At 39.5% G+C, this 12,896-nt stretch overlaps 1 protein-coding gene across 4 annotated transcripts in view; it reads left to right on the forward strand.

Moving 5' to 3' along the window:
• Positions 1 to 12,896, forward strand: part of MTOR (mechanistic target of rapamycin kinase) — a 68,392-nt gene that overhangs the window by 33,326 nt on the left and 22,170 nt on the right. For all 4 annotated transcript variants that reach the window (XM_069782470.1, XM_069782471.1, XM_069782472.1 and 1 more), the window contains 6 exons: positions 4,284 to 4,359; positions 5,588 to 5,727; positions 8,305 to 8,405; positions 9,283 to 9,398; positions 10,760 to 10,837; positions 11,243 to 11,350. In XM_069782470.1, the coding sequence (XP_069638571.1) occupies positions 4,284 to 4,359; positions 5,588 to 5,727; positions 8,305 to 8,405; positions 9,283 to 9,398; positions 10,760 to 10,837; positions 11,243 to 11,350 (619 nt within the window). The remainder of the gene's footprint in view (positions 1 to 4,283; positions 4,360 to 5,587; positions 5,728 to 8,304; positions 8,406 to 9,282; positions 9,399 to 10,759; positions 10,838 to 11,242; positions 11,351 to 12,896) is intronic.

The raw sequence follows: 12,896 nt of genomic DNA on the forward strand, positions 1-12,896 counted from the left end.
CCTTTGCACATCTAAGACTTACATTTTTATTTGATATCTTAATAATCAAACAGTAGGTTTATGTAACTTTTCACTACTAACAAAATTCAAAGATTTAATATTTTTGTCCAAGATTTTTATATCAGGGAGTTTGCCAAGCGTAGTCAGTTTTTACAATTGCTATGTCATTCCATCCCTACAAAATTTTTTTCATCAGAAGGCTTGTCTCATTTTAATATCCCACTTATGATCAAGTGCTATAAATAGGTTAGGGTTAGACAGGAGGATTGGATATTATCCTGGCTATAGTACAGATATTGATTAATAAACAGGAGGGAAAAATTATCTATGATCTTGGATTTAACTGTCTTTTCACAAAGCTTTCTGTGCCGGTGTCATTTCCTTATCCAGCTGCCCCTTACAGCTGCTGAAGATTGTGCACTTGGAATATAGGAATTACTGATTTTGTTACTGTGATTGACATCAATTTTAATTCTACTGTGCTGCATTATGTGTTATGCAGTGAGTCCAGGTGACCTGAACTCATACAGAACTTCTTTGATGAAAATCAGTTTTGCAACTAATTAATCCTCATTTTGAAGGAAAGTATAAGGATCTTAATGTTGTTTTGTTGTTTCTTCTAATCACTTTGTTTATTGCATAAAATGTGAAATCAAATGGTGGGTATTTAAACAGTTAAATTAGTACCTTAATTCAAACTATATCAAAATCTTGATATGACCGAGGCAACCTTGTTTTTTCTGTGGACTCCCATTTTAATAGTCTATCTGCAAACATGAGGGCAGCTTTCTCGAAGTAGTTTCAGAAGAGTTTATGTATTGGCATGTGGCATTTAAAATATATAATTTTGAAATATTTTACTTGAGCATTAATACTGGAAGACTCTCCCAGTCCATACCAGGCAGCATAGCTGAATACTTAAGCCTTTCCTGAAAGATGATGTGTAACCTATGACCTACCAAACCTATACCTAAAAACTTCCAAGTAAGGAGATACAGTAGTCATCTCTTGTGGTCTGCTGCTGAGCCTTCAAGTAAAGTAGGTGGTAGTGGTGGCTTTTTTTAGCTTCTAAACAAAAATGAACAGATTAATATGTTCTACCCTCAGTGGATATGGAGAACAATTGACCTTCACCTTAATATAAAACTTCATATTATCCTCAATTAGGAACAACTGCAAGAACACCACCCAGTAAACAGAGACTTAAGTTACTGTCTGCTGAGTTAGCCAGCAGCACTGGTTCCATCTTTTGAGATGTTTTCCCACCTTCTCCTTTAATACAGAAAGATTTTGTAGTTATCTTTTTCCAGATACAAGGAGAAATCTATCCCCCTGATTCTAATCTGATAAACTGCCCTAATTTCCAGCAGCAACACTGTGACTAACCCCCTGGCAGCTCTGCCTGGCTGGAATATTGGCCCTTCAGGGCCCCTTCTGTGTGCCTGGATGCTTTTCTGTAGTGTTGCTCATCTGTCCAGTCTCCAGCACAATGACTAGAACACAGCTCTGTAGTGTTTTAAGAGTGTTACAAAATTTAAGAAGGTTCTGCCTGACCGCAGACCTTATCAGATCTACAGGGAGAGGGGCAATGCCGTAATGGTAGGATGGTGAAAGGATAGGGAAGCACAGAATGCCACGATTTCTAAACATGTATTTTGAATGTGTTAGCAGGACTCCATGTGGAAATGCTTTTCCAAGAGAAGTACAGTCTGCAGGCCCACTCTCAGAGAATTTGTATGCAGAGAGGTGTGGGTCTGTTGAAAACACATTCCAGTCAGCTGTGGTAGTAGCAATTTTTGGGAATTGTCAATATACTTCCAACACTCAGAGCACACTGAATCCAGTGGATGAGAAAAAGCAGAAATCTAAGGTCTGTCAGAACAAACAAAAAAACCTCCAGAACACAAGATCAGAACTTAACCCACACACAACTGTGTTTCCCTTAGCCTGTAAAACTGAATAGCAAAAAGATGCAGTGATTACCAAGGTTTTATTACTCTGAAGAAATAAGTCAGTGAATGTTCAGCCATATTAGTAAAGTCCACTTTGATGCATGAGTCTTGCTTTGGAGGGATTTTTGTACTCTTCTTGACAGCTGTACTTCTCTGTGTTTTAGGTCCATTTCTGTCAAAGCAGTGAATGTTGTTGCTTCCCCCCCATTTTGTCTATGTGCTATTTTAATGTGGTACATCAAAATATGAAATAATTGACAGGAGATTTCCCAGTCAGTGGCTTACCCTAGTCCACAAAATTATTTTTCTTTACTCACTGTGTGGGCTAGATCATTTGTTACAAGAGAGTAATTTATGATTAATAATGACAACATAGTATTATATCTACTGCTGTGTATTCTTTTAAATCAAAGTCTTTCTCCTTCCTCTTCCCTTCTTTCCCCTCCCTTTGCTTAAACCTAGCCATAGACAGCTTTGAAACATTTAGTTCTACTTTGGACAGCCAAGAAAGTATGAAACAGAAAAAGAGTAATTGCGTGCACCAGGGAGCATCAGCAAAAGAGCAGTGCTAATTGTTGAAGAATAAAAGATAAAGGCCGATTTTGTCAGGAAGTGTTGACAAGAAAGATAAGTTGGAAGTAATTAACTGTCTGACATGCTGGAAGTGATGTCTCCGCCAATGGCTCTTTAAATCATCAGGATATGAAATGTGACAGCCATTTATCACTTTTATGAGGCACTGCTGCCTAGCTTTCCCTTGGGAAGCGTGGAGGTAGTATGTTCTTTGACTGTCTTGCTAAAAAAAAGGCATGGATATATTTCAAGTGCTTCCCATTTTTGGGTGCCTGTCTTCTTGAACAGTGATTATGGTGTGTTCTTAGCCAGACTGAATCTGATTTGAGCTCAGGCCATTCTGAAGTCCTGTTTCCAACAGTATTTTACTTCACCTTCCCAGATACCCAGAGTGTCTCTAGGAGCTTGGTTCTTTAGTTGTCAGGAAAGGAAGCTTCTACAGATAGAAGAAATATAGCGCTCATTTGGAAATTTTCTCTCTTTTCTCTGTTCAGAGTACTCTTTTAATACTATGGATTTCCTTGTCTCTTACTGATCAACAGGCCTCTTGGGGAGGGGGGCAGGTGGGGAAGGGATGAAACGCAATCATTCTGATGATAGAAGGCAAGAAAGGATTTTTCTGAAAGCTGCTTATATCTACAGCAGCATATTCAAAGACCATTGAAAGTCTCTTTGCGCTACTGTCAGTTGACACGTTTGGTTTTGTCAGGTTATACTGTTTCCATTCCAAACATTAACTATTATTAATGTTGGACTGTAGGGTGTGTTGTAGAGTGCTCGGGTGTTCTGACATTGCTTTGAACAGCTTGCACTTCTTGTTTTCCAGTGCCACTAAGGGAGGAGGAAAGCAATGAGCCAGAGACTGTTTGTAAATAAGCTTTAAAAAATAGCAGGAGCTTTGTGAAAAGTTTATTTCCTCATTAAACTGGGCTTTAGCAAAAGTGCTGATCACCAAGCACCAATGTGCAGAGCCATTTCTGATAGTAAGACCAGCAAACCAATATGAAATAGAAATTATTTAAGAGAATAGCTGTACGTATGTTGCTGAACTGGAGAACCAGGCTCATGAGTAGCCTATTTGCTTGTGCTTCACAAAATTCAGCTGCCCTTGCAAAGCAAGATGCCTCACAGGTACAGAATGAGGACTGGTTGTGATGGCAGGACTTTCTGACATGTTCTTGAAAAACAGCGAAAGAAGAGCACCAGTACTGGTTAGTACCAGTGTAGAGGCATTATATGAAACATGAAACTGAAAGTAGGGTTGCAAGCTTTTTTGTGTGTTCCTGGTGACATTTGTCAGCTGTTCTAATGATGTAGATTGTTTCCTGGATCATTAAAATCTCTACTCTGATTTTTAAAGGAGTTGGTGGGCTGTTTAAGAGAAAGAGGGGAAAAAATCAGTACTGTAAAGCTCTTAATAAGCGTAGCTGTTTAAGAAATTATGCCTTTCAAACTATTGGCAACTATTCTTCCTATGCAGGCTGCTATTTAGAATTGATAATCATATACAGTCACTGTTTTGTGTAATGAGTCTTGAGAATATGTGCAGAGAATATGTGTGCACCTATTGTTTTGCAAATATATAGTCATTGTGTGTCTTCTGTAGTCTACTCATTCACTTAAAAGTTTTAAACAAAAAGGAGGGTGTTCAATTGGTATTTCTAAATGATAGAGCTTAGTATTATCAAGCAGAAGCTCCTACCAGTCTCTAATATTTGCCAACTGTGTTAAATGGTCTTTCTCTCCCTACCTTCTCAGCATTAACAATAAACTGCAACAGCCAGAAGCAGCTGCTGGGGTACTGGAATATGCCATGAAGCACTTTGGGGAGCTGGTGAGTCCTGCTGGGTAACTCTCTTCTTCATGTCTTATGTTTTCCTGGGTTTCGTAGGTTTTGGGTTTGGGGTTTTGTGTGTGTGTGTGTGTGTGTGTGGTGGTGGTGTGTTTTTTCAATCAATCATGTTGAGGAAGGTTCTATCCCCACTTGTAATACTGCATCGTTCATACTGAAGGTGCCTTGCTGCCTATGGGATGTATACTGTGTACTTAGCTGTATACTAGCAAACACTGTATGCAGGTAAGATAGCTGGGAAGGCTGCAAGAACTTGTGCAGAACCTGATTTGGAGGAGGATTTAGCAGCTATCATTGACACTAAATGCGGCTGTGGGCAACTAGCAACTTTACAAAGTAAGTCATAAGAGGAGCTGTGAGCTCTACTGTCAAGAACTTGCTTGAAATATTATGACTGAGCTGAGGAGTTAGAAGACCTGGCATGCAGAGCATGGTTTATACTGACCCTGCCCACAAGGCTGGGAAAAGAATCTATTCTGCAGCCTATGTCAAGACATGAGCTGCCAAGGACTGAGCAGAAAAACATTGGCAGAAATAAGTATGGAAAATATATTAAGGCATTTTATTTCTTGAAAATTAGAAACAAAATCTAGAAACAAAAACTGAAGAAAAGTTTGTGCAGCTGATAAGGATCACTGCTTGGCTTTGTTACAAACCACAGCCTTTCCTTGTGAGGGCTGTGATTAGACCCCAACTTTATACTACCTGCTGTATTAAAAAATTGTCTAGCAGTAGCCAGATGCACAGTGTGCTTTTTGGGGTTGGGGTTTGTTTTTTTTTTTTTGCAGTTAGTCACTCTATTCCTGAGCACAGGACTGCTGTTCTTGTTTAAACGCAAGTGTGTGCAACAATGGGAAGTGGAATATTTTACAGATTTACCCTTTTTCCTATTCCACTCATTCTCCCTCTCCAAAAAGAAAAGCACCAGCCACTGAGCTAATATTTCAGTGGCACTGAATAGGGGGATGATGTTGGATTGATCCCTCTGGTAAACGTGAATTCATTTCTGTGCAGGCTGAGCAACAGTCAGGATTCCTGTTTTTGTACTAGCTCAAGTCTTTTCTCTGTATCGCAAAAGCCCATGAGGATATTTAGAATGAAAAAAGGGCTAAGTGACCACCACAGACACAGAGTTGCAGTAGTTAATATAGAATGATGAATATTAATACCACTATTTATTCTGATTTTTTTTTTTTCCCCTCTTCCTTAGGAAATTCAAGCTACCTGGTATGAAAAGCTTCATGAATGGGAAGATGCTCTGGTGGCCTATGACAAGAAGATGGACACAAACAAAGATGATCCTGAGCTGATGCTAGGTCGGATGCGTTGCTTGGAAGCACTTGGTGAATGGTAAGAGAGGAATGCCTGAAGACGGAGGAAAATGTTGCCTTTAAAAATGGTGCCTTTCTCTTCTCTGGATGCTGTCATCCAGGTGCAATTTTTTTGCCTGAATTCCTATTTACTCCTGCTTACTTAATAGTTTGAGTATCTCCAGCAACTTCTCATTTTATTCGCAGAAGTCAGAATTGGTAATAATATCTCTAAGCCATTTGGGATGGGCCATCTTATAAGTGAAGGTTTCTCTGAAAGAGAATCTGCAGTCTTATGATCAGATCAACCCCATTTGTAACAGAGAAAGAAATTGTAAATAGAGGGGACCTTTCAGGAAACATTAACTGGGCAGCACTTGTCAAAAACAGTTATGAAGGGAGCTCCTTGTGGCCCTCCTTTTAAAACTCTGAATAAAACATGAGAGATATTTATTCATGGTCAGACCTATGCCTATCCAGAATGCATGGTCTTTTGCACAATTGTTAGTGAAATTGTCTGTTTCCTAATAGTCAACAGGGTGTAAGATTATGCCAAATAAATCACTCCCACTTTAAAACCCTTTTGCCCATCTTGTAGATGGCTGAATTTTTCATTATTACTCTTTTAGCATTCATTAAGCATTGTCTTTGTGGACATTTGGTATTTCAAACCCTGCGTTAAATGTGTGTTGTCAACACGTAACTGGTTAGAGTCTGTGTCTGTGAGAGGGTGAGCTGGTAGTGACTTATAGCTTGCTAGTTAACTGGGGGCTTCTGTTTTTCTCCCTGTTCACTTCAATTCGAAGAAGATAATTGGAGAAGGCATTCTGTGCACTGTAGCATGCAGTTCTACCCAGGGGCATATGTGATTTGGTCCAGGTTCCGCCTTTCTACTGAACTTTTCATGTCACTAGAGCTCTCTCCTGATGGGTCCTGACGTGAACCCATGGGATGGCACACAGTAAGGAGATTCCTCTTCACTAAAGTCATTTTACTGTTAGAGAGACAGAGCTGTTTGAGAAACCTAATTCTGACAGCATTTTTCTGCCCTTTTTGTTTGTAGATGAGGGTGAGGCATACTGGGTGTAGCTTTTTCAGTAGGAAAAATAGATCCTCTTACTGAGTGTTTCTCAATCCTCTTTTCTAGGAGTAGGCAGTTCCCACCAGGGATTTACAGAATTTCTCCCTCCTGCAGGACATGTATTTGTGTAAAGTGTCTTCTCTGAACCTCCCGCTTCTTCACATATCAGTGACAAATATGTTACAAAAAGATGCTTTTCTTCTGTTGGAGCTAGATATTATGCATCTATTGATGTCTGTAGTGATGAGAGCAACCACAATCTCACAAAGATCTGTGTGCTTGCTGTTGTGGAACTGCACTCTGTCTCTGTGCAGATGTTTTTTTACAATTCAGAAATGCCTTTGCAAAGTGTTGTCTGCTACCTTGCAACTGACTACAGAGACATCATCCTGAGACTGAGGATTCCATGGTTTGGCTGCTGATATTCTTCAGTAGTGTTCAACTTGACTATTTGTGCTGCTGGAGTCTGCTTGGCAGAATATGACGGTTAATCTAGAACTGATACTATGCAGCATCATTATTTCAGTACTCTGTCCAGTGATGTTTTGAAAGTATAGTCAAAATATTCTTAGCTATTTGTCTCCTGATGTAGTGAAGTCTGCAAGAGCCATACTGCTTTATTAGCATCTATGAGGTCCTGATTTGCTGCTGCTGATTTACTGTTGCTAGGTTTGGCTTGGTTTTTCATTTGCTTTGGGTCTCCTGGGCCATTAAGCTGTCAGAATTACTATCTTGCCTGTGGCAGCCCATCGGTTCTGTTTGACTAACTCATCTTCCTTTTTGGGAGGGGAGAGTATGACAGTAGAGAAGGCAAGCTGGCCTCTTCACAGTTGGCAGCTATTCCACTGCTACAGAGTATCCAGCCTGAGAAATTCTGGAACTGCAACACCCACAGTAATTGGTTTGATTAATGGAGCATTCACAGTTGATTTAAAAGAAATAATATAAAAAAATCCTGATGCTTTCTCTCCACTGGAGATGAATGATTCAGATCCTTTCTGAGATCTTGCCATGACAAGTTTTCATACTAGGTTACAGCAGCATTGATTCTCTAGTTTCTGTCTTCAAACTTGATGATGTGTTTATCCAAAATGTTTGATAGCAGGACTCATGCACAAGCTATTCAGATCATATGTTTCCTGTACTGACACTTGCGAAAAATTTTAAGTGTCCCTTGTTTGGTAGTGGTTTGGTTTTTTTCTTGGGAATGTTTTTTTTTTTTCTGTATTTGTATACTGGAGTTGACAGTTCAGTTCATAAAGTAGGCATTACTACCTGCTGAGGAACAAATGCAAACTTTTATCTGGATTTGTGTTTTCAAAGCATAGTGTGCCTTTAAATTATTTTCTGATGATAAGATATTTGTCATTAGACTAGCATGTCTGAGTTGGTCAGAGGAGAAGAATCCTATTCTCCACTTTATCTAAAAAGAACAATGGGGCTGGTTGTCATCTTATCTGTGGAAAGTCGTTGTTTAACAAGGCAGAATTCTTAGAAGAGGCTTTTCGCTGATCAGAAATTGTGGATTCTTCTTAGGGGGCAGCTCCACCAGCAATGCTGTGAAAAGTGGACACAGGTCAATGATGAAACTCAAGCTAAGATGGCTAGGATGGCTGCAGCTGCTGCCTGGGGCCTAGGTAATGTATCCTTGTGTGGTAGCATATGACAGCCCACAATGTGGAGGCACAGATACTTGTAAATTACTTCAGAACTACAACATATAAGAAACAGCAAAATCAAAACCCAAAATTATTTATGTTGGGAAATGAAGTGTTATTTAACACTGAAGCCCTTTGGAAAACTTGCATTTACGTAAGGTCTTCCAGTGTGGTCTCAAATAACAGAGAGACTGCCTTATTGGTCTGAGCAGATAATCAGTTGCTTAACTGATCCCTTTTACTTAGTTTTACATTGAACATAGCTCAGACTTGAAATGAGATTAATAGAATTTCTCAGATTTGTGGCAGTCTTATTTACAAACTAGAACAATGACTGATGAACATCTCAATAGGTTGTGTCTCTTGAGTAGACAATCCTAAGTGGAATAAATCTATAAATGGTCCAAATATCAGCATAATGGATAGCCAGATATTTACTAGAGAAGCTTACAAATCACTTGCTGTCTGCCAGCCTTTACTGAGTAAAATTCATCTTTTGCTTTGTAGGACACTAATTCATTCAAATGTTCTGGAAATGTCAGCATTTCAACTTTTTCATCACAAGGAATGCAAGAACCTTTTCTATGAGATAACAAATTGCCTAGAAGAAAAATACCTATGTTTTTGCTTTTTTATAACTCTGTGTATGTATGTATACAGTTTGTGCAGATATACAGTTTCTGTATATAACACAGACTGTCCCTGCCAAAGACAAGCTGTTGGAGACCTGACTTAAATGTAGCAGTACCACACAGCACTCAGGCCTAGTCAGTGATGTCTAAGCACTGTAGCATAGTTCTGTTCTTATCTTGGAGAGAAGGCTGTTGTATTATTGAGGATATCTGTGTCTCTGCAGGTCAGTGGGATAGCATGGAAGAATATACCTGCATGATCCCAAGGGACACCCATGATGGTGCTTTCTACAGGGCTGTACTGGCTCTTCATCAGGACCTTTTCTCACTGGCTCAGCAGGTAATTATCTTCCTTGTTGGCTTCCCAAAACCTAGTTTAAGATGAACTAGGCTGTATTTCTGCATGGAAAGACATGCTGTTTTAAAGCAGTTGGCTATAACCTATGAATTGCCCAATAACCTTTTTTCCATTGATGTATTAGACCTTGGTGATTGAGCTTACCTTGTATTTCCAGAGACACAGCAGTGAATATATGTACAGATAGTAGTGGCCCAGTGCTGTAGAGTGTAAGAATGCCTTAGTCATTCTTTGACTTCTTTACTTTTATGTCTGTTTTCTAGACAGTGCACAACGGTTATCTTGGCAGAAGTTCCATTCTACAAGGCACTGCTTGATAAAAGGCATTGATGGCATAAGACACACATAAGATTCTTCATGGGTGTTCTGTGCACTTCTGTCTATTGCAGCTCCTTTAGTGAACTGCTCATATATATCATGCACCAGAACTTTTCCTCTAATTGTTCTGGTAGCAGTGATAAATCTTAAATTTTAGATTGACATCAGAAATCAAGGCAAGGAATGAGTCTATTAAACAGAGCCGTATTGGTATGCTTGTTTGTCACAGAGGAGATTTGCAGAGTGACTTTTTCCCCTCTGTAGATGTGAAGCATGTTGTTTACTTTCCAAGGAAGCTCAAGTATCATTTCTCAGAATTCTGTGCTGGCTTGCCAACTTAGATAAAGGAGTAATTCAGTTTGCTCTGTCAAAACCCGTACACAGATTTTTGGGTGATGTGCACAGTAAAATTAGCCAGGCATTCAAAGAGGTAGAGTTTGTGATTAACCTTTAACATTTTGAACAGGAAAAATTGTAGATGAGGGATTATATAATGACTGGAACCAAAGCACGATTTATTTCATGCTTGAAGAGCATGTCTTAGTTGGAGGAAGAGAAGTGGAATTTGCTGTCCTGTAAAATTCATAAAAACCTGTTGGGTTACATAAAACAGTGAGAGCTATTTTCTATCATTGTATTTTATCAAGAGACATTTCTTGAGGCTTTTTTGTAACTGCCTCTCTTGCACTAAAATGTGAACTTCTCTTTTTTTCTCTATAAATGTTACTGATTATGATCTCTACAATGACAGTAGGATTAGAAATACCGCAAACTTTGATTTGGTAGAAAGGCAAACTTCAGACTGTGCAGGTGATAAATGAAGCCCCCTTGACTTCCCCTACACCTGTCCCTGGACGCTGTTTCCCTGTCAGTTCTTTCTATTGGTAACATCCTTTCCTGGTTCTTGTTGGAGAATGGGAACAATGTCAGCTTTGTTCATGAGATGGAACAGATGAATAGCAGTTCCAACAGTTGACTCTAGATAAAACATACCACATTTCACCAAATATCTTGTTCTGTTTCAGTGCATTGACAAAGCTAGAGATCTGCTAGATGCTGAGCTGACTGCCATGGCAGGAGAGAGCTACAGTCGAGCCTATGGGGTAAGTGTCTAACTCTCAGCCTTCATTCTCCTCATTGCTGCTTCAGACTGTCTCTAGAAGTTGCATAAAATTTCTGAGTAGTGCTTGTATCAAACATAAGACCTGTGTAGGCCCACAAACTAAATGGCTCTTGTCAGATAAGAAATATAACTTTGTCGGAGCAGCTTTGGGACAAATTAAACAGTGAAGTGAGCTCCCCCCACCCCCACCAAAAAAAAAAAAAGAAAGAAGAATTGACATTCAGAAAGTTTGAATCAGCAGATCATCTAGATACCAGTATATAGCAGTTGGGCCTTTACTTGTTGGGCAGCATATGTACTTAAGATTTTGATGCCAAAATACTGCTCCTTAATTATAGATTTTTTTTCTGTAGTGATTGGGATGGAATGTGATTGTTTCCTTCAGGCTATGGTATCCTGCCAGATGCTGTCAGAGCTGGAAGAGGTTATCCAGTATAAACTTGTACCAGAACGCCGTGAGATCATCCGCCAGATCTGGTGGGAAAGACTGCAGGTACATCTTTGTAAAGGTCAAGGATGGAGATGCTGATGAACTACCATGAACAGCTTCCTTTTGAGTCAGTGCGATGGCTCAGCGAATCTTTCCATTTATCTTTCTATCCCAATAGCATATATGCTTACATGGTTGCATGCTTTCTGTCTCCTTTGCATTTGTCCTGGTTGTTTGGGCTCTTTTTTTTTTTTTTTTTTTTTTTTTTTTGTTAATGTTCCTGAGGTGTCTACTGGTGTGACACTTTAGTGGGGTGATTTAAGACTTGGTATAGAATCATAGAATGGTTTGTGTTGGAAGGGACGTTAAAGATCATCTAGCTCCAACCTCTCTGCCATGGGCAAGGACACCTTCCACTGGAAGATGTGTACAGAATGGAGACACTCGTAAGATCTCCAAGGCTGTTTATCTCAGTGTTGGATTACATCTGGAAATACTGGTTTGGATGAGGCTAATTTGAACTTTTTACCTGTCTGGCTGCATTTTAAGGAGGAGTGAATTCTCTCACAATGCTGGAAAACCGGACAGAGAATTCACATACTTGTAAAAGATTGTCCTGTTCCTTTTTGACCTCTTAGAAGAACATTTCCAATTGGTGGCACTTAGGGACATGGCTTAGTGGTGGACTTGGCAGTGTTAGGTTTATGGTTGGACTCAATGATCTTAAAGGTCTTTTCCAACCTGAATGATTCTATGATTCTCTGATTAGCCTTGTCCTCTTAAAAGAGACCTTTGGCAATGCTGCTTTTCCTGTATTTACAGAGAAGTTTGTGCCTTTCTTACCCTAAACAGCAAAAATTCAAAGCACCTCTGAAGATTTAAATCAGCCAAATATTTTGAGACTTATTTCCTTACAAGAGGCATCCCTACAGTGAAAGTGAATATCAGATGTAGTACATACAGGAATACTGTTTAAAGAGTTGATTTCTGTAAGGGGGGGAGGGGAGCATAATTAGGGTAAAATGCTCTCATTATACCAAATTTTGATACACTGCCTGGAGGAAGAATTTCTCCCTATGCAGAGTTCTCCACTGTGACTGCTATGTCTGCCTCCTTATGAAAGGCTGTTGCTGCTGTGTATTTTTTAGCTGCTTGGGAAACTGTAACAAGGCTTTTAGTATCCCATTTGCCTTCCTGACTGGAAAAGCTCGGGACCATTCCACTGGGGTGGATAAACTGAGAGTGACAGGAAATGTAATGTCTGAATACAGGCTGTTTATAGTCCTGAAAGCAGTACATACAGTTATTGCACATTTTATAGCTGCTTTTTAATAATTTTAAAATGCCTATGGGATGAGGTGTATTTGGGTGTTAGCGAACAAGCTTTGTCTAATTTCCCAGCCCTCAATTTTGGGGAAAAAGAAACAGAGAAAGAAATAGATGCTTTGGTGCTTGCTGCCATTGGAAATTCTTTTGTTAACCTCAAAACTAAGTCATCTCTGGATTAATAGGAACTTCAGAGCATCACTGTTACCCTGAAGTATGTGGCCATTACAGCAAGCATGATGTATTTGATGTATGTTACTGTCCCTTCCACAATTCTACTTCT

Source organism: Haliaeetus albicilla, chromosome 4, assembly GCF_947461875.1.
Source record: "Haliaeetus albicilla chromosome 4, bHalAlb1.1, whole genome shotgun sequence".
Classification (NCBI taxonomy): domain Eukaryota; kingdom Metazoa; phylum Chordata; class Aves; order Accipitriformes; family Accipitridae; genus Haliaeetus; species Haliaeetus albicilla.